This window comes from Hibiscus syriacus, unplaced genomic scaffold (assembly GCF_006381635.1).
Source record: "Hibiscus syriacus cultivar Baekdansim isolate YM2019G1 unplaced genomic scaffold, ASM638163v2 tig00111947_pilon, whole genome shotgun sequence".
NCBI classification, from domain to species: domain Eukaryota; kingdom Viridiplantae; phylum Streptophyta; class Magnoliopsida; order Malvales; family Malvaceae; genus Hibiscus; species Hibiscus syriacus.
Window position 1 is genome coordinate 926,008 of NW_024063219.1, and position 19,376 is coordinate 945,383.

General features: G+C 32.1%; 2 protein-coding genes and 2 pseudogenes across 4 annotated transcripts; 2 read left to right on the forward strand and 2 right to left on the reverse strand.

Annotated features, from left to right (window-relative positions):
* The first annotated feature begins 6,460 nt into the window (after nucleotides 1–6,460).
* On the forward strand, nucleotides 6,461–8,513 carry LOC120173418 (annotated as a pseudogene).
* A 5,498-nt stretch (nucleotides 8,514–14,011) lies between these two features.
* LOC120173419 (GLABRA2 expression modulator-like) lies at nucleotides 14,012–16,376 on the reverse strand. Of its 2 annotated transcripts, none has more exons than XM_039180602.1 (4): nucleotides 16,064–16,376; nucleotides 15,769–15,870; nucleotides 14,491–14,762; nucleotides 14,012–14,408 (listed from the first exon to the last, which is right to left on the reverse strand). In XM_039180602.1, exons 1-4 carry the CDS (start codon nucleotides 16,248–16,250, stop codon nucleotides 14,220–14,222), a joined length of 750 nt encoding a protein of 249 aa, XP_039036533.1. In that variant the 5' UTR covers nucleotides 16,251–16,376; the 3' UTR covers nucleotides 14,012–14,219. The 2 variants fall into 2 exon arrangements, with proteins under 2 accessions (XP_039036533.1, XP_039036532.1); XM_039180601.1 differs by having other exon boundaries at nucleotides 15,953–16,359.
* Nucleotides 16,377–16,578: 202 nt separating this feature from the next.
* On the reverse strand, nucleotides 16,579–17,814 carry LOC120173420 (esterase OVCA2-like). Of its 2 annotated transcripts, XM_039180604.1 has the most exons (5): nucleotides 17,566–17,810; nucleotides 17,366–17,464; nucleotides 17,074–17,260; nucleotides 16,901–17,002; nucleotides 16,579–16,812 (listed from the first exon to the last, which is right to left on the reverse strand). In XM_039180604.1, exons 1-5 carry the CDS (start codon nucleotides 17,779–17,781, stop codon nucleotides 16,724–16,726), a joined length of 693 nt encoding a protein of 230 aa, XP_039036535.1. In that variant the 5' UTR covers nucleotides 17,782–17,810; the 3' UTR covers nucleotides 16,579–16,723. The 2 variants fall into 2 exon arrangements, with proteins under 2 accessions (XP_039036535.1, XP_039036534.1); XM_039180603.1 differs by having other exon boundaries at nucleotides 17,074–17,464; nucleotides 17,566–17,814.
* Nucleotides 17,815–18,445: 631 nt separating this feature from the next.
* Nucleotides 18,446–18,582, forward strand: LOC120173429 (annotated as a pseudogene).
* Nucleotides 18,583–19,376: the final 794 nt, after the last annotated feature.

The window sequence follows — 19,376 nt, forward strand, 5'->3', positions numbered from 1 at the left end:
GGACTCTGAAATGATATGTCAAGCCATCATGCCCATGATAAAAACAATCTCTCATATAGCTGTTGTAGTGTTGATTTTAGCTATACAATCGCAGTATGGGTACACTGTCTCCTATAAAAAAGCTTGGTTGGCAAAACAAAATGTCATTGTCAAACTTCATGGCGAATGAGATGCATCTTACAACGAACTTCCAGGTTAGTTTAGGCTGGTGCGGACGTTGAATCCTGTGATAATTGTGGACTTCGAAACCTCCTATACATACCATAATGATCGAGTTCTTCGCGATCGAAGCCAATTCTACAGGGTTTTTTGGAGTTACCCATAGTGCATTAATGCTGCCAAATACTGCAAGCATGTGGTCCAGATCGACAGGACTTTCTTGTATGGAAAATACAAGCAAGTTTTATTATTGACAGTTGTCCAAGATGGCAATTGCAACATTCTTCCAGTTGCTTTTGCTCTTGTCGAAGGAGAAAATACAGATTCTTGGGCTTTTTTCCTCCAAAATTTACGTGCACATGTTATCACGAGGGAAAACATATGTGTCATTTCAGATCACGGAGCTGAGATCAAAGCAGCAATGGAGTCTTTGGGTCCAATGTGGCAACCACCCTTGTCCAACATAGGTATTGTCTCCGACACATTGCTGCGAACTATCATGGAAGGTACAAGAAGAATGATGAGCGTCAATTAATTGTGCGCGTGGGTAAGTGAAACTACATTGTTTTCTTTCAATCGTTTTAATTTTGCAAAGAAAACAAGTTAGTAAGTTATACATTTTTTGATTTTAAAACCCAATGAACTAACTTATTTAAGTGGTTAAAGGAATTGTGTTTGTTTTTAGAGGTCATGGGTTCGAGCACAAATAACTATAACAGGGTGACTGAGCGTTCATTGTCAAATGGTTAAAGAATAATTAGATGAAATACTACTTTATAATCACCTTAGCTTAATAAAAGAAAATATTCAAACTTTTAATTCAAACTTGAACTTAAACTCAAGTTCAAACACTAAATAATTAGATTTCAAATTCAACTTGAGATTCAAATTGATTTAATCAAATAAATTTCATTAAATTGTGTGAAACTCAGTAATTTAATATTTATTTTAAATCAAAGTTTAATATTAAATTTTGAATATAATTTGAACAATATATTATATTAAAAACATTATACTCAACCCTACCTATTAAATTAGCCATGAGATTGATAAAACTACTAAAATTAGTATTTGGTTTTAGAACACTTAACAATTATATTGAATTGATTTTGTTTGTTGAACGCATTGAGTAGTCTTAGTGGTTAAGATAAGTGTTGTTTTCTCTACAAATCTTGGGTTCGAACAATTAATTCTGTATGTATATGTGCATTATCAATAAATTATAAAGATTAAAAATAAATATTAACTTATAATCGTCTCATGTTTTTTTTAAAAAAAAGTAAAGACTTGACGTTGCTTGAGATCATGGGCTGACTCTGTATATTCCTGCCGTTCAGGCCCATTGGGTTAACTTACAACAAAGTCACCGAGGTGACAAGATGACAGCAGGAGAAATGGTAGTTTGAAAAGCAAATGATGAATGAAAAATATGGAATTATATAATTCAGCAATGCCATGGCTGGAAGCAGACATGTGGAGCCAAATGTAAATAAAATAGATGCCTCCCAGACCCAAAGATGCAATTTTTTTTCTTCTGTTTATAATAATAAAAAAATTATTGGGTCGTTGAGTGGTTTGCCGGAGCCATGGCTGATCCTGCTTTTCATGATATCTATATGAAGAATAAGGAAGCACTGTCCACAAACACACAACACCCAAACAAGAAACGACTCATCAAACACTGTTCTTTTTGCAGTGTTACATGTTTGGTCCTAAAGAATTTTTGGGAGAAAACCCCCACCCACATTTGGATTCCCTCTCTTGCTAAACCGTTAAAAGTATTACAAAGCACATGTGTGCCTCTCCTTTTTATTTGGAAACTTCTTTCTCAAATGCAACATCTATGAAGATGCGCTATCAAATTAATTATATGTATTATCCACAAATTGCTGAAAAAAGTGGCAATGAACTTGTTTAATAATAATTCCATTTATGTAATTAAATAAGTACCTGTTATTTATTTTTTATATAATTAAATTTAAATAAAAATATCTTTTAATGAACCGAAGCTAATAGAACTAATATGGATTGAATCTATTGAGTTGGATGGACAATCAAACCCCAAATGTAGGTAAAGCAAGATAGGCTACATTGTTAATAATAGAAGGTGATGCCACAACCGTACCAATAATGTTGTACTAGTAAATTATTCAACCCCTTTGGGGGAAACACGAATGTAATGGGATTTCAATTTCGTCTATTCCCATAATAATATTATTCATAGATTGGTTCATCCCCACAAAAATTATTATTCATAGATTAGACGCTTTCATGGCTAGAGTTTGATAGAACGTGTCATTTTGGAACTTCTTCTAGCCTCTTAGCTTAGCTAACCTCACCTTTTAAATAATTGGATTCCATATATTTCATCTCCCATTTTTCTCACTAATTTTGCTACAATTTTCAGCCATTACAGTCAGAAGTAAAATCATCAAATGCCCCACTCTACTTAGAGGTGGCCAATTAAATTGGGGTGAGTTTATATCTCGTCTTGCCTCAAATATATTTATTAGAAATAGTTTTAATCACACATCTTCTAATTTTATATTATCATGTAACATAATTTTTTTTTGAATAATTCATGTAACATATATTTAATTTAGTTTTATAAAAACTAATATCGTAAAAACATTATTATAAAGATTAATATCATAAAAAATTATGTAAAATTAGATTGATTGAAGTGAGATCAAAAAATTTATTTTAAGCCCAGCTCCAAATTAAATATAAATAAAACTTGGACGAGAAAATTACGAATATATATACTTTAAATTTTGATATTCTTAATGAAATTAATATAGGTAAATTTTACAATATAAAAATGAAACAATTAAAATAAAAATTAATTTATAAATCTAAATACATAATTTATACAAATTATATAAAAGTGAGAAAATTCAATTATTTAAATGACAACGTTGAAGTAAAACGAGGAGGAGAAAAATGGAATTTAAATATCTAATCACTTAACAAATAAACGAATATATAATTCGATTATATCTGACAAACTAATAATTTAATACAATGTAATATGTAGAAAATATTTAAATAATATAAATGAAAAGAAAAGCGATCTCGTTAGTTAAAACGATAATTGTTATCTTTGGAGGTTTAATATTCGAGAATCAATAATTACATAATATTTGAGCGTTCATTGTCAATTGTTTAAAAAATTTAAAACAAATAATATCACTTATAATCATCAGGTTTATAAAGATAATATCAAATGAAGAAATAAAACAGAAAACTATACAACTTTATAAGATGACTATATATAAAAATTATGAGTATTTTAAAATGTATAGTACGCAAATCATTAATATATTAAATTTTATTTAAATATAAAATATATTGATGTTTGCGTTGGGTTACATGTATGTTAATACAAGGAAAATCTTAATTACTATATACATTTCAAAATAAATTGTCATAATATAAAAATAATCTAAATTTAAACTCAAAATTAAAAATATAACTAAAAACTCAAGTAAAAAATAATATTTATTCACAATAAATGATCTCTATTGATTCTTATTGTTTAACTTAAATTATATAAATGATTAAAATTATTTAATAAATATTTTTTTGCTAACTTATATACTAAAATATAAATAAAACTATCACTTCTATCAAACTATAAATGCGATTATTGCTCGGTAAAATATACGAATACAACACATACACTGCCATAATGTTAGAATGATCCAACAAATTTCATAATTATATATATTAAATCAAAATCCAAAAAGGAAATTGGAAAAATATTTGTCATTTTTGCATGTTTTTTTAGTACAATATTGAAAGGAATGGAGGGTTGTTCAATGAATTTGATGAAAGATTGACTTTAACATGAATAATCATAATTAGTAAAAAATATTAGGGTAAATTATGCATTTAGTAATTAAACTATCAATTTTGGTCCATTTTAATATCTAAACTTTTAATTTTCTCAAAATCATACATAAAGTTTAATTTTTGTTTCATTTTAGTATCTCGTTCAAATTTAACGTTGAGTTTTAAAAAAAAAAAGTTTAGGTACTAAAACGGACAAAAACTAATAGTTTAGTTACTTAACACATGAAGTTTTAACAGTGAGATACTAAAATAAAACACAAACTAAACGTTAGGTATGATTTAAAAAAAATAAAATATAAGAAATAAAACGGACAAAAAAATGATAGTTTATGCATTAAATGCATAGTTCATAAATATTATGGTATGAAACTCAATGTATGGGCTTTTTTTATGTTCTCATTTCTTCCACACTTCCTCTGTTCTGAATCTGCAGCTCGGAAACTTTAAATATCAATGTATTAGAATAATACGACATTATCGTTTAAATATTTTATTTTTTATCATATAACACGTTAATTGAAAACCAATTACAACCAATGGAGATTTGTTCAAGTGGTAAGCAGCTTGATATCGCCTAAGTAATATCTCAAATTCGAGTCCTTGTGTGTGCAAAAAATTCCCGCTGGAAAACTTACCCACCAAAATCAGATGTGCGACCCGAATCAGTCACCAAATGAAAACCAATTATAGAATTTAGTTAAGTGGTTGATGCGTCTAAATTATTTGTAAATTTTAGGTTTGATCCCTCTCCAACACATTTTTTTCTTAATCAGGTGATGACATGTTAAATTAAATTCAAATTATAACGTAACTGATAGAGTATTTAATTATACTAACTTTTAACAGTCATATTATTTTTTTCGTTAAATGTTAACGGCTTATAGCTTGATTGATAACATTTAAATAATTAAGTGGTATGATTGAAAAAGTGAAAGAGTGATAGTTAAAATGAAACCCATCCATAATTAAGGGGTCATTAGTGTATTTTACCCTAAAAGTTTTTATTATCTATGATATGGTATATAAAAGATAAAGTTAATATATATATATATATATGGTTGGCAAAAGTACCACGGCCAAGTTACAAACAGAAATTCTAATTGTCCATTGAAATTGCCATTATTTTATTGTCTTACCATTGCTGAATTTGGATGCCACCGGCAAATCTATAAATAAGTTACACTTTAAAATATAAAATATTGTATTTATTGAATATTAATTTTAACATGTTTTATTTTTTATTTTAAATTTGAAAAGGTATGAGTAATTTAAATATTTACATAAAAATAATTCAATATATAATATGGTTCATGTAGACAAACACACAAATTATTGTTGTCTATTGGAATTCGTATATGCAATTATTATATCCGCGGTTTCAGCATTTTCGTACTGGTAGGGCGATGGGAAAAAGGAATGTATTTTGTAAAATAAAATGCAATTATATCTTAATAAATACAACTGTCTTTTAAATTAATTAAATAAGCAATGTTTACATTAAAATACAGGTTTTTTATGAATAAAGGAATTAACACATTACAAGGAAATCCAGTTTGCCTGGAGGCAGTGCCTCAAACTGTACTACCGGTAATATTTCAGGTGGAGTTATGCAAATTTGTCAATTTTTTAAAAAAAAATCTACATGTGATCAGTAGTGACGAGATGATGAACTTTTACATAAACAGCTAACTCTATTAAAAAGAACAAATATCTAAAATTATATTAAATATTTATAATTATAATCATAAATTAGACATATAATAAGATATTATTTTATAATTGTTGACTAAAAATTAATCATTTATGGTCATACCAGAAAAATATCAAAAGTCTATTAAAATAATTCAAACAAAAATATAAATACAAAACATATTTGATCTCATTGATAAACCAATTATAAAAAGGATCAAACTATTAGAAAATTACTGACAAAACGTAAATCAAATTCAATGACGATATAAATCAATCCACTATATAAAATCGTATATCTAAATTTAATTTGAAGTTCAAAATAAAAAAGATTAATATAATAATAAATAAATACTATTTTAATCAATCACGCAGATTTCAAATTTAATCTTTAAAAAATAAATAAAACAATGACCAAAGGACTAAAATGTGTCAAAAGAAGAAAAAATATACTATAAAACAAAAAACCATATTAGAAAGATAAAATTAATAAAAGTTTAAAATTAAAGAAAAACCAAAAATACCAACAACGATGGGCTATCGACATCGAAGTTGGTACTGCCATTTATCGAGTAAGAGATGGGCTATTTTAAGATTTTCTAGAACTTGTAAAAGGGTTTCTTACATCTATAATCTAATTTTAATTTAATTATATGGTTTATTTTTGCCAGGTATTTTGCCTTTTCTCTTTGTTATGGCAGCCCTCTCCTCTTTCATCGATTTATCCATTTACACTAAATACAAGTTTTCCCATCTGTCATTAAAACAGTCTCTTCATCCCCATTCTCTTTCACTCTCTTTTTTCGCTTTATTGTATAATGGACAAAATGCTCTTCTCCGCAAGCCACTGGCAAACCCTTTTTCACACAAAGTTTTCCCCTTGATGAATTGAGTCTCTCTCTCTCTCTCTCTCTCTCTCGAGGTTTTACAATTACCTAGCCTTTCTTAGCCCCCTATCTGATATGAAATGGAAGAAAATCTGGACTGTTCAGATTCAAACCTTCTCTGTTCAGAGACCACGAGCTCTTGCTTGGATGAATTTGGGGTCTCCCCTGCTTGTGACCACCACCTTAAAAACAAAGTCTTTAATCAACAAGACCCCTTTTTTATAAACAATAGATCAACTCCGTTGATGGGCTGTTCCGATTTTGAAATTCAGAGTGATGATAGAATCAAAGAGATGGTTGAAAAAGAGGCGCAGCATTTGCCTGGAGATGATTATCTCAAGAGACTGCGAAGTGGGGATTTGAACTTGAGTGTTAGGAGAGACGCTCTTGATTGGATTTTGAAGGTCTGTTTTTTATTTGATCAGTTTTGTGTGTGTGTTTTTTATGTTTATTCATTTCATCACATTGTTTTTTTTATTATCATGTTTTATTTTTGGATCAATCAATTCCCAACCCATCATAGATTTTTGTTTTAAAGTTCTATTTCAAGTTAATGGAAAGCAGATATTAGAATTGTGTTTTCTTTTCTGTGATTCCGCTTCTCATTCTGTACAATTTATAATGCCAAATTGGACTATGATAATGTGTCATATGAATGATGATCTCACGGTTAATTATGAAAAAGTTAGATCTTCTTTGATTTGATTTTGATTTTTATTTTCATTTGTGATCAAACAGGCTTCTGCTCATTACCATTTCGGACCTTTGAGTTTTTGCCTGTCCATTAACTACTTGGATCGGTTCCTATCAGTTTATGACTTACCTGTAAGTTCATCTGCTTGGATTCCTTATTTTTTCTTACATCGTAAATCACAGCCACTGATGTTCGTCTCGAATCCTTGGTTTTGTTTCTCTATGTTTCGGTCTTAAACATTACACAGAAAGGTAAAACATGGACAGTGCAATTGCTTGCTGTTGCTTGTCTATCAATTGCAGCCAAGATGGAGGAGACAAAGGTGCCTGCGCCGGTAGATTTGCAGGTGGGAGAACCCAAGTTTGTGTTTGAAGCTAGAACAATATACAGAATGGAGGTTTTGGTTTTAAGCACATTGAAGTGAAGAATGCAAGCCATTACTCCATGTTCTTTCATCGACTATTTCCTGTGTAGAATCTGCAATGACCAATATCCACCATCAAGTTCAATGTGTAGATCATTACAAATGATATTGAACACGGTCAAAGGTTGCTTTTCTATCTCAATGTCCGAATTGTTCATCTTTATCTGTCTGATTTTCATTGTAGAGGATTAATGGGGGTTGGTGGGGGGAAATGGATGCAGGAATCGACTTCTTGGAATTCAGACCATCTGAAATAGCAGCAGCAGTGGCAATTTCTGTTTCAGGATATATGCAAACAGTAGCCATTGACAAGGCAATTTCATCTTTCACCTTTGTAGAAAAGGTAAAAAAGAAAAAAGCAGTAAAAAAACAAAACAAAAAACAAAGATCTTGACATTGATCATTTTTTACTATTTTGATGATTCAGTAAAAAGGATGTGGATTTGGGATTATTATTTATGCAGGGTAGGGTATTGAAGTGTGTTGAGCTCGTGAAAAATTTGTCATTCATTAATGGAGCTGCTGCTGCTGTGACAACTCAACAACACTCATCAGCTTCATCCACTATGCCCCAAAGCCCCATTGGGGTGTTGGATGCAGCCTCATGCCTGAGCTATAAAAGTGAAGAAATAACAGTCGGTTCGAATGCGAATTCTTCGCCCTACATTAAAAGGAGGAAACATGACGACAGTGATAACACAACAGCAACAAAGCTTCACAATCACAACAGGGTTTCAAGTGAATTTACCCCTTCCCTCACTTTTTTCTCTCCTAATAATTAAGTCCAAAATCAATTTGGTTTGGTTTTGGAGCTCTGAAAGAGAAATGGGGGAAAACAAAGAGAATTTTTTTTTTGGATTTCCATGTTGTTCAATGCTAAAAGCATGAAAAGGTTGTCACCAGCTGTTTATATTAATCAAGATGGCCTCAAATTACAACTATTGGCTTCACAGGCAGAAGAAGTGAATTGAATGTAGATGTTTTAATTTTAATTACTAGTATTATTTTGGGAAAAAGCTCCAGGATAACCCTAAATGTGTTAGTAACAGAGAATTAATTATCCAGAAAAAAGGGAAAAACAAAAAAAGCCATGTAATTACAAATATGCCACATTTCAATTTCAGCTGTACCAAGTATGCAGAGTTGAAGCACAGGACGGTGCCGTTTTTTGGTTGGATATTGGGATCACAAAGGATAATAATTGGGTCCCACCCAACACCTTTGTCTTTAATTCTTTTGGAGTTTTGAGTTTGGTGTCTGAATTCTGAAACTATGATGGAAGCAGAGGAAGAGGAGAGAACATGAGAAATCCAAAAGCCATACAGTATATAAAAGAAAACCATTAATGGATAAATTGAAATAAAAAAGTCTTTATGTATTTGCGTACGAAGCTAACCTATTTAAATCTTTATACATGAAGAATTTGTTCGTCTCCTTGACTGTAATATTGCCCACTGACAGAATATATTGCATTCAAAATTTTATTTTACCAACTCCATGATAAGTACTAACTAATTGCATAAAAAACAATACATACATGGTGTTCAATTAGAATTTAACTCAATCAATTTATATACTCCTAATAAATTACAGTAACTTATGCCCCAGTTCAACAATATTTTTTTTTACTTCATTTGGGAATCACCAAGGTTTGTCTTCATACGTGTACACATATTTAATTCCCGTATCACACAAACATAAAGAAACAATACCAATACTCTCCATGGGCTTGATGGTAGGATTAAATTAGGTTATTAACATAAAATAATATATATATTCTGTGTCGAACCATTTCACCAATAAATATAAAAATCTAACACTATTCTTTAATGCATAAAATTCAAACATAAATCATAAATTTCTTTGTACTAGACCCACAGGGGTTAAAATAAAGAGAATATCAGGAACTCCGAAAGCTATCCTCTAAGATTCTGATACTTTTTTTTTTATTGGGGAAAAATAATGAAATTTCCATCCAAATGAGTGCAGCCTTTTACCTCAAAACAGAAACTCACAGAGAAAAGCATCCCTTAAAAAACCAACAGACAACAGAGTGTATAAAACAGTAAAACTGTAGACGGATTATAAAACACAGCTAAGCATGGTGAATTAGGCTTATATATCGGACAGAAAAATTAAAAAGAAGAGGGAACCCTAAATTTGTAACTGACAATGCCATTAAAGGCAGGGATCCCAATGGCATAAACAACCCCTTTTTCTTTTCATATCTGTCTGCAATAGGGACATCTGAAGAATACCAACAGGAGTAAATGACATATGACTGTCTTCACACTGTTAAAAACATATAAACTAATGAATATTTGTTTAGTGTAAGTTTTTGCAGCAAAAGATTATAATCAACATGGCCAGCTCATTTTGAAAATTGCAGTCGTTCATTTTCTTCTACATATGGTTTTCTGTTTACTTTTCTTTTTTGAGCTCTGAAATTGTCCTTGTGGGGGACCTGGAGATTGCCAGTCTCATTGCAAAAACTGCATTGAGTTGGTAGAACAAGACTAGAAGCGGGGACAGAACTAAAAACTTATTAAAGAGGGGCTCAAAATATTTGTTTTTTTTTCAGAAATATAATTTTTTCAAATTTATTTTATTTATTTTTCAGAAATATAATTTTCTCAATTGAGAGGACTGATAAAATTTATTTTATCTATTTTGTAGAAATATAATATTTTAGTATTAATTAACATTAAGAAAATAATTGACAGAGACCAAGGTTGTTCTTGATCTCTATGAAGCTCCGCCACTAACTAGAAGAGTGTCAGTCTCCAAAATTTTATTTTTCTCCTAATTATATGGATTGGTTGTGGTAATACTGTTGAATGTCAATATTGTATATGTTGAATAATATAAAGTGATCATAAGGTAGTATTTGTTTATAATTTTTTTTTAAATTATGACTTAATACAAAAATAAGTGTCATATTTATCGAAAAGCATTTTAGTATATAAAGAAATTTTCGCTAAAAAAAGGTGTATAATATTTTCAACGTTACATTTTTAGGTTCTTGAACGTTAACCGCCATTAAAAATCTATGCTAAGTGACACATGTCATGTTTTGATAAATTTGAGAATATATGTTAAAAATATTTTTTAAGTTTTTTTAAAAGAATCTCCCACCCCCGTCTCCCCCTCCATTCCCCCTTCTCCGACGCCACAACCACCAGCAGCTTCGACATATTGCTCTGTTGACTCTTTGGGTCTAATTTGGAAACCCCTCACGTCCAAAATTGTCTCTGTATTAGACATATTGCTGCAAACTATCATGACAAATATAAGAAGAATGATGAACGACAATTAATTATACGGATGGGTATGTCACATTTTCCCCAATTTCATTTCTCACTCATTTTTATTTTTTTATAATGAGATTATGCTTCAAGAATTGCGAGGAAAAAATGAACATGGATATAATTACATTAGTGAAATCAATAAAGAAAAGTAGACAAACGCATAAGATGGTGGATATCGATATGGACACATGACAACCAACTTGGTTGAGGCAATCAATTCAACCTTAAAGGGGTCTGTCATTTACCAGTAACTACTTTGGCTAAAACGACATATTTTCGTTTGGGTCAACTTTTTGCCAAGCTCGAGGAACAAACTCTTACTTGGATACAAAACTATCATGTTTATCACCCACGATTAGTAGCAAATCTGTAGCAAAAGGTTGCAGTATCAAACAACATGTCCGTAATAAGCTTTTCTCGCACCCAAGAATTATTTCGGGTTATAAAAATGCCACGACCTCTGCAATGGATTGAATCTAACTCATTCAGAGTTAATCTATGAGATAGATGATGCGACTGTGGGTCTTTTCAAGCTTTGAAGTATCCATGCTCCCATGTCATAGCAGCTTGCTCATTTTCTCGTCAAGACTATAAGCGCTATGTGGATCACATATACCAAATTTCACAAGTATTCAAGGTATATGAATATGAGTTTCTCCCCATAGGTAATGATAAAGACCCAAATGAGGTTCAAACTTGGCTTCCAATTATACCAAATCCAGACTTATTAAAAGAGCCAAGTCGTCCAAAATCCACTCGAATTCATTGCGATATGGATATTCGAAAGATGCCAACACAAAGCTTAAGATGTGGCCATTGCAGAAATCCCGACCACAATAAAAAAGCTGTCAATCTCTTTCATCATCACGTAACCGTTGACCACCACCATGTAATCATATTTTCTAATGTTTCAGCTTATATTATTTCATTTTCTTCTAGTTTCAAGTAATGTGATTTCAACTTGTTTATTTTACAAGATGACCCTTTCGTCTATCTATATAATTTTCCAATTAAATGTTTAACGTTTATTTCTTACAATCTAACATTCAATCAACTTTAACCCTACCCTACTTTAAAAACACAAACATTTTAACATACAATCAATTTTAACACTAAACTTCTTTAAAAACCCTAAACCATACAAATATAACACTCTAAACCACTAAAAACCCTAAAAATGCTTTAACATAAAACCTTAAACCTAAAACCGCTGGGCATGGGAGGCGCGTTCCATACGACGCGCCATTCAACAGGGGTACGTTCCATAGGACGCAACATTCAAGGGAGGCATGTTCCATAGGAAGCACCATTCATAAAACCCATGGAATGCACGTTTCATGCAACGCACTTTCCCTCCCCCCGACTAAGGCGCATCCCCTGTCTTGCGCCTCATTCTTTCTCTTGAAAAAAGGTGTTAGATCTGGAAATAGTTAGGAAATGGTATTTGATAGGTAGAATTTTTTTAATATGATTATTTTTTGGGTCAAATTGCCTATAGTTTAGTAACTTTTTTATGATACAAGGATCAAATTGAGAAAAAAATTAAAATTATAAAGATTTAAAAAAAATAAAATTATAGCGATCAAGATATAAACATAAACATTTTAAAATAAAATTACATATATTAAATCTTTATAACTAATTTTATATTTTTAAGAAAAAATTAGAAATTTTAAGAAAAAATTAGAAATTTTAAGAAAAAATTAGAAATTTTAAGTTAGACAAATTAAAAATAAAGGTGGTCAGGTATTTAGAATTATTAATAAAATCGAAAGATTCAAAATTGAAGTAAAAAACATGATTTTTCGTGATGAAAACGAAACGATACAATACACCTTTGATTTATTGTCAGTGTATAGACCTTAAAATAATATATAGATTAAAAAATCACCTTAATCAAACACTTTAGCACAAATTTGTTGTCTTCAAAGTTTTACATTATACTTTATAGGTTTTTTTTCTAATGGTGTTATCCTTCCATTTGTTTACAAAGGTTTCCCCAATTTTGGGGAAATTGAATGCCCTCCTTTTTTTTCTTAAGAACAAAGGCTTCTGCAACCTTGGGGATATCAAATGCCTTCAATTTATTTTAACAGGTAAAGTTACTTGTTTTACAAAGTGTTTTTAATTTTTATTTTATTGAAATTGAATGTTAAAGATTGGTGAGGAAATTTATTTCATATGTATTTGAAGTTACATGTTTGCAGAGGATGCCTTCCCGATGGCTAGGAACAACGACAGTGGAAGCTCCAATTGAAAATAGGAATTGGATGACAAGTGAAAAAATATTAAAAAAAGAATAATATTAATTAATATCTACATGCAATTTAAAAATTAATAAAATATGCCATGACATCTCAAAGTTAGAAGTTAACGGTAGAATGATTAAAAAAAATTCAATTTCTAAAGCTCGGTGTACAAATTGAAAAAGATTGAAAGTACAGTAAATGAAATAAAAGAGATAGTAAAGTTTAATGAGTAAGCATGTAATTTACTCAATATTTATTGGGTATACAACATCTTAGCCTGTTTCGGGTAAAAATAATTTCTTACATTTTTGGGAAAAAGTTTAAAGAGATTTTTGCTTTTATTCATCTTTTTCCAAGTAGGCATAGTAAAAGAGGGTACAAACGAGTGATTCTTTTCTTGTATTTTTTATATTGCTTATGCAAATACATATATTGTGTTGTATTATATGTTCGTATTTCTTATATATTGTGTCTAAAATGATCACATCAACAGTGGAGGAACGTTATGCAGGGTGTGTTTTTGGTTTATGATCCTACCAAAATGCTTTGGAAGCAAAAGGACAGTGACCCATTTTCCCTAGTCGTCACCTTAATCATTGTCTTTGTGATTAGGGTTATCTTGGAACCCACTTTTTTTTCTTCTACGAAAACATCAATCGGAACCTAAAAAACACCAATTAGTCTTATAGGCAACAGCCCTTCACCTTTCAAGCGACATCATCATCTAAAACGTTGCTCGGTTTCAATTACTGAATTGATTATTGCAAGTGAAGCTTACAACTACATGAGTCGAAAACAGAAGAGATTTATTATACCTTTTCTTCTATAAAAGTTAACTGATTTTTCATTTTTGCGGAATATTGAGGGCTTCCGAGGGAGAGCAAGCCTTATCAAACGCTTCCAAGCAGCCGAGTTAAATGCTTTCATGATAAGTGCATATTTGATTAAGCGGTATCATACAGATAGTAAGCTATGGAGTTGCAAAGCATCCTCTAGGTATTTAACAGCACCGTCATAGTTTAAGAATCCCATGAACCAAAATTCATGACCATCAATAGACATAACTTGGATGTACTTTTCCGATGGATTGATTCTGCTTGTTGAAGGATTCACGGCTTTCAGTTGATGTAATGGCAAAATTACCTGTTTAACCAGACACAAAAACGTTACTTCCGATGCCATCAACCGGATCCTGAATACTTTTATACGATAAGACGTATCATACTTTATAGTAGCTCCATTCAGGCTGGCTCCCATTTTTATACGAAAGGGGACTGTCACTGCAAAATGCAAGCTTTGCCGTGGAAACATATAGAACTCCCATGACAGGACCAGCCGATGTCGATAAGTAGCATGCGAATGAATCTAGAAGTTTCTCTTCAGGAACTGTTTCAAAAGTTTGTATAAAGATCTTCTCATAGCCACCTTCTGCTAAAACCTTTGTTCCCCGAGCAATTCTTCCCATTGCAGCCTCAGCAAAACTAGGACTTGTTCTTACTGATTTAATAAAACAGGGCAATGTTATTTCAGTAATGTTGTGTATGTGAAACAGATCAAGAAGATAGTTTTGCATGGTTTTGTAAGAGAAACAATGGTGCATTTGAGTCTAAACCAAATTTGAATTACATAAACTTCTATTCCTAATTCAATATCTGGCCTGAGATTTCAAATTTCAATCATCAAAACAAACATGGACAAGAAACGTAGTTTTACATTCATCACAAATTAGAACAGATCAAATTTGTAAGCAGTGAGCACTAAGGATGGCAAACGGGCGGGTCAAGTGTAGATACCCCTCTCCTATTCCTATACCCACATAATATATTCAAATCCACCACCCGCCCACCACCTATGACGGGTAAAATTTTTTAAATCCACACCCTCCCACACGAGTACATTGTCAAATTCATCCCTACACTCACTACCAAACTAGAGACGTATCCTACTAGATCCGCCTAACAACCTTAATTTATACATAAGCAACAAACATAAAACAAATACGTCCATTAAGAAGGCGTACCTGAATGAGCTTGAGACCAAAGTTTGAAACTTACAGAAGAACTCTGAGTTTGACCATTAAATCGGCGCAATAACCAACAAGAAAAGTACGAGTGGTTTGAAAGAAAGAAAAAAATTATTTATAAACTTATATCTCATATTTGGTTAAATTATAAGTTATATCTTATACAATATTAAGATTTATAAATGTCTCTAAAATTATATCTAAATTCATAATGATTCAAAATTTAATGAGTATTTAGTGGATGGACGAATGCGGGGCGGATAAGGTCTCAAACCCATCACCCGTCCACTACCCGCAATAGGTATCACTTTCTAAATCCACACCCATACACTACTCACTAAAATTATACTCATCCCCACCCTAATTAAAACAGATACAATTCAAAATTCACGAAATTATACTAATTTATCATCCGAAATGTCAACTGCAATACTAGACGCCTAGCAATTGAATTTCTTTAATGAAGAATAAAATACATACAGTGCTGCCACGTGTTCTCGGCCAGATCCTCGGCTTTTTTCGTGGCTTCTCCCACTTTCCTGGTCCATCTCCCTAAGAGATCCTTCACTGAATCCATTGTCTCTGCTTCCATTTTCGAATTAAAAAATAAGTAATATTTTTTTTTCAAAATTCAAACAGAAGGAATAAATGTGAAATTGCTCGCCTTTGAAGGAAGCCGAAGAAGATTGCTGGGCAGGAGCACTAGTAACGTAAGGGTTGGATCCATTAAGAGTGGACATGGTGGCGCAGTGATCAGCAGCAGGCGATGGATCAACTAATTCGGGGCTCCAATGAACCGATTTGCTTGACCCGGACGGTTTATTGTTCTGCGATTGCTCGCTTTGAGGCTGAGTCTCTTTTGGATCGGGAGTCCGTTTTTCTACATATTTCTCGGGCTCTGTAGTTGGAACCATAATAAAGCCCTCCGAATCCGTTGCGGGATCCGAGGCTTTCGCGTCCATTTCAGCTTCTGTTCTTGTGCAGGAGATTGCGTTCAGCTGGACATGAGCTCGATTCCTTTCTTACGTTGATCCACTTTTCTAGAGCGTTCGCGGGAAATTACGGCTGCGCGTTAGTGGCGCGTGAAGCTATTGCATATTAAGAGAATAATAAAATTTAGAAAGTTAGGCAAGTTGATTAATGAACCCATTAACTGCATCACATCAATAGGGTAATTAGTTGTATCATCCCCCATCCAACACTAATTTGCTTTTGAAGAATTACTATATACATTTATAATTTAAATTCATTACGCTTGACCATGATTTGCGCCTCTTTAGGGACAGAGCAGAAGATAATACTTACATGCATCATTCAATTTCAAATCTTTTACGCATCGGTTCATCATGAAGATGCAATGTAATCTTATGTAATAAACAAACTAGCATTACACATCATATTATTTAAAACAAACTAGTTAGCTAGGTTTCTGCATTTAAGCAGATCTGTTCTGTTCATCATCTGTTGCTGTTGTCTTCTTAATCCTCTCAATGAACTCAAGCATCACCTCGGTACTTCTCTCATCTGGGAATAATAGGGAAAATAGAAAAAACAAAAATTAAAACAACGAACATGAAAGAAGGGAACATTAAAAAAAGGTTGTTTGAAGCACCAAGTCTGGGAACTGTATGGCCTTTGGGATGATTAATCACAAAAGGATCAACAAAAGATTCCAGAAGAGCAGTTGATTCCGGTTTCATGAAGTCCATTTCACCTGCAGATTAAAAGTTAAACCCAGTGTTTGTGCATTGCTTCTTCCAAATTTTTTGCAAGTTTTTAGAATACCTGTGATGTGAAGAGAAGGGCATTCAAGAGGTGTTGAAAACGCTTTACAAGAGAGCTTATGATGCCCGAATTTTGACCACCCAAATTTAGCTCCTGATATTAGTATCAGAAACTTGATTTTTGGAATTCTGGTAAGGGCTAATCCATCTCTCTGCATTCCAGGCAATGCAGCTGAGAGAACTGCTCCCTGAGATTCATCACCAAAAAAAATACAAATTAGATCCATTTTTAGCACAAGAGTTGAATTTCTAAGATTTTCCTCCCTAAGATAATTCAAGCAAATTAACCCCACCTGAGAGAAGCCAAGAAAACCATCAAATGGGCCATTCTTTATCATATAGTTTTCAATATACTCCAGACATTCTTCAAAATTTGTATACTCGGTGAAATTCTAAGGGAAAAAGACAAACAAAGATTCAGTTGCGAGCTGTGGTGGTGAAAAGCTAAAAAAAATGAAGTTGAGCTGTGAATTTTTGCTAGTCTTCTCTTTACCTGGTTAGCTTGGAACCACTCATAGTAAGGAGGATCAAAAAAGGCTTCAACATCAGATTTGCCTTGGGCAGGAAATGGGGCATCAAGGAAAACAAGATCCAGCTTATCAAGCACGGTTAAAGGCCATCGAAGGACCTGTTTCTTGAGAATTTCAGCGCTTGTTCTGAATCCATGGAGGCACACAACTCTGGGTTTTCTCAGCATTTGGCTTCCCATTTCCCCCTAAACTCACCGCTGAAAAAACTTGACTAACAGACCTCACTCTGATTGATTGGTACCATAAATAATGAATGTCCCACATTATTAATTTACTGGGAAGACATGGAATTCTGTGTCACGAGAGCTTTAAGCTTGCCAGATTTCTAAACATAACTCCATGACCCATAACAGTTGTAACGGCATTGTCCCACATCGAGAAGGGGTAACAAGCGGAATAAATAAGAGGCAACTACCGGTTTTCATGGCCCAATATGACAAACAATTTAATTAATTAGCATGATGGTTCATATAGAAATTTATTTATAAATTTACGGCAGTTGTAACTCGATGATGTATTCTAATAAAAATAAATTTTATTTAAATTTTTTACTTTGATGTAATAATATATATATATATATTATTAAAATTCGTTACTTTGGTGTGACGTGTTTGAATAAAAAATATTTTTTTATTAAAAGTCACCACTATATTTTTTTATTCAAACACATCACTGTTTGAATAAAATATATTTTTTATTGAAACTCATCACTTTGTCTTGATGATTTATGTGAACATTGTAAAAAAGTCATAAATCCTAAAATAAACTTTTACTTGCCTTTTTTCCCCCAAATAATTTACCTGTTTACCTTATGAAAAAAAGGGCAATTAACATCCTTGTAAAATATTTATTCGGACGGTGTCAATGGGCCATTATCAAGGCCATGGCCTATGTTATCGACTTCAATTACACTTATGGAGTGTCAGCCTAAAGTCTCCCCAAAGGGGAGAGTCCGTCATAATTTGGGTTTTTTGGCCCAATAGGGCACTCGAAATAATTATTTGGCTTAATAGGGTATCTCAAAGTTATTTTGGGATCTACGACATTTTCTACAATGCAAGGCAAACTATATATATATATATATATTGCAGAAAAAACAATAAACTATGAACATTAGAGTAGACTTTCATAAATTCACATTAGGAAGAAAAAACTACAAACTTAATACATTATCATAAGGATGTAAATAGGACTAGCCTTACGAACACCATAAACATTAAATAAAATCATTAGCATAGCAATATTGATTAAGAAGTTTTAATCTTTGTAATCAGTATATTAGTCAGAAATAAGATTAAGTTCTTCAATTCCACATTCTTTTTGCTGTTATCATTCGCGTACGAATTGAAACCATGTTTCTGGGTCTCCATCATCTATGTTTTTTTCTTGGTCATTTGTCTGAGTTGGTGGGATAATCGAGCTGGAAGCAACATCCTCAATGGTACAAGAAAGGTCGAGATCATCGAACTCCACAAACAAATCGACATTAGACAAAGAGTGATAGAAATACGTCTTAATCTTGACAACAAGGTCTACACCATCGTTTAGATTAAACCTCGTGCATGATACTGGAAATTTATAATATAAGGAAAATATTCTTCTACTGCTTCCGAGTAGAACTCTTGTTTCTATACTGATCTTCAACTTGTGTAGTTAAATGTTTTTTGGGAAACACATGGTTATAGATTTGTAATCGTAAAAAAATAGTTGCACAAACAATTGACATGTTTGAAAAAAAACTCAAGCTTTTGAAGTGAAAGATTGAAGGTGTTTT

What these genes read in the sequence shown, in the direction of transcription:
- LOC120173420 (XM_039180603.1), bottom strand. Translation starts at nt 17,781, where the DNA reads ATGGGAAGCCAAATGCTGAGAAAACCCAGAGTTGTGTGCCTCCATGGA. An exon ending in AGTGGTTCCAAGCTAACCAG is followed by an intron (nt 17,465 to 17,565) that starts GTAAAGAGAAGA and finishes TTTTTCCCTTAG; the next exon opens with AATTTCACCGAGTATACAAA. An exon ending in CCCTTCTCTTCACATCACAG is followed by an intron (nt 17,003 to 17,073) that starts GTATTCTAAAAA and finishes TTTAATCTGCAG; the next exon opens with GTGAAATGGACTTCATGAAA.
- LOC120173419 (XM_039180601.1), bottom strand. Translation starts at nt 16,250, where the DNA reads ATGGACGCGAAAGCCTCGGATCCCGCAACGGATTCGGAGGGCTTTATT. An exon ending in TTCTTCGGCTTCCTTCAAAG is followed by an intron (nt 15,871 to 15,952) that starts GCGAGCAATTTC and finishes AAATGGAAGCAG; the next exon opens with AGACAATGGATTCAGTGAAG. An exon ending in CTGAATGGAGCTACTATAAA is followed by an intron (nt 14,409 to 14,490) that starts GTATGATACGTC and finishes CTGGTTAAACAG; the next exon opens with GTAATTTTGCCATTACATCA.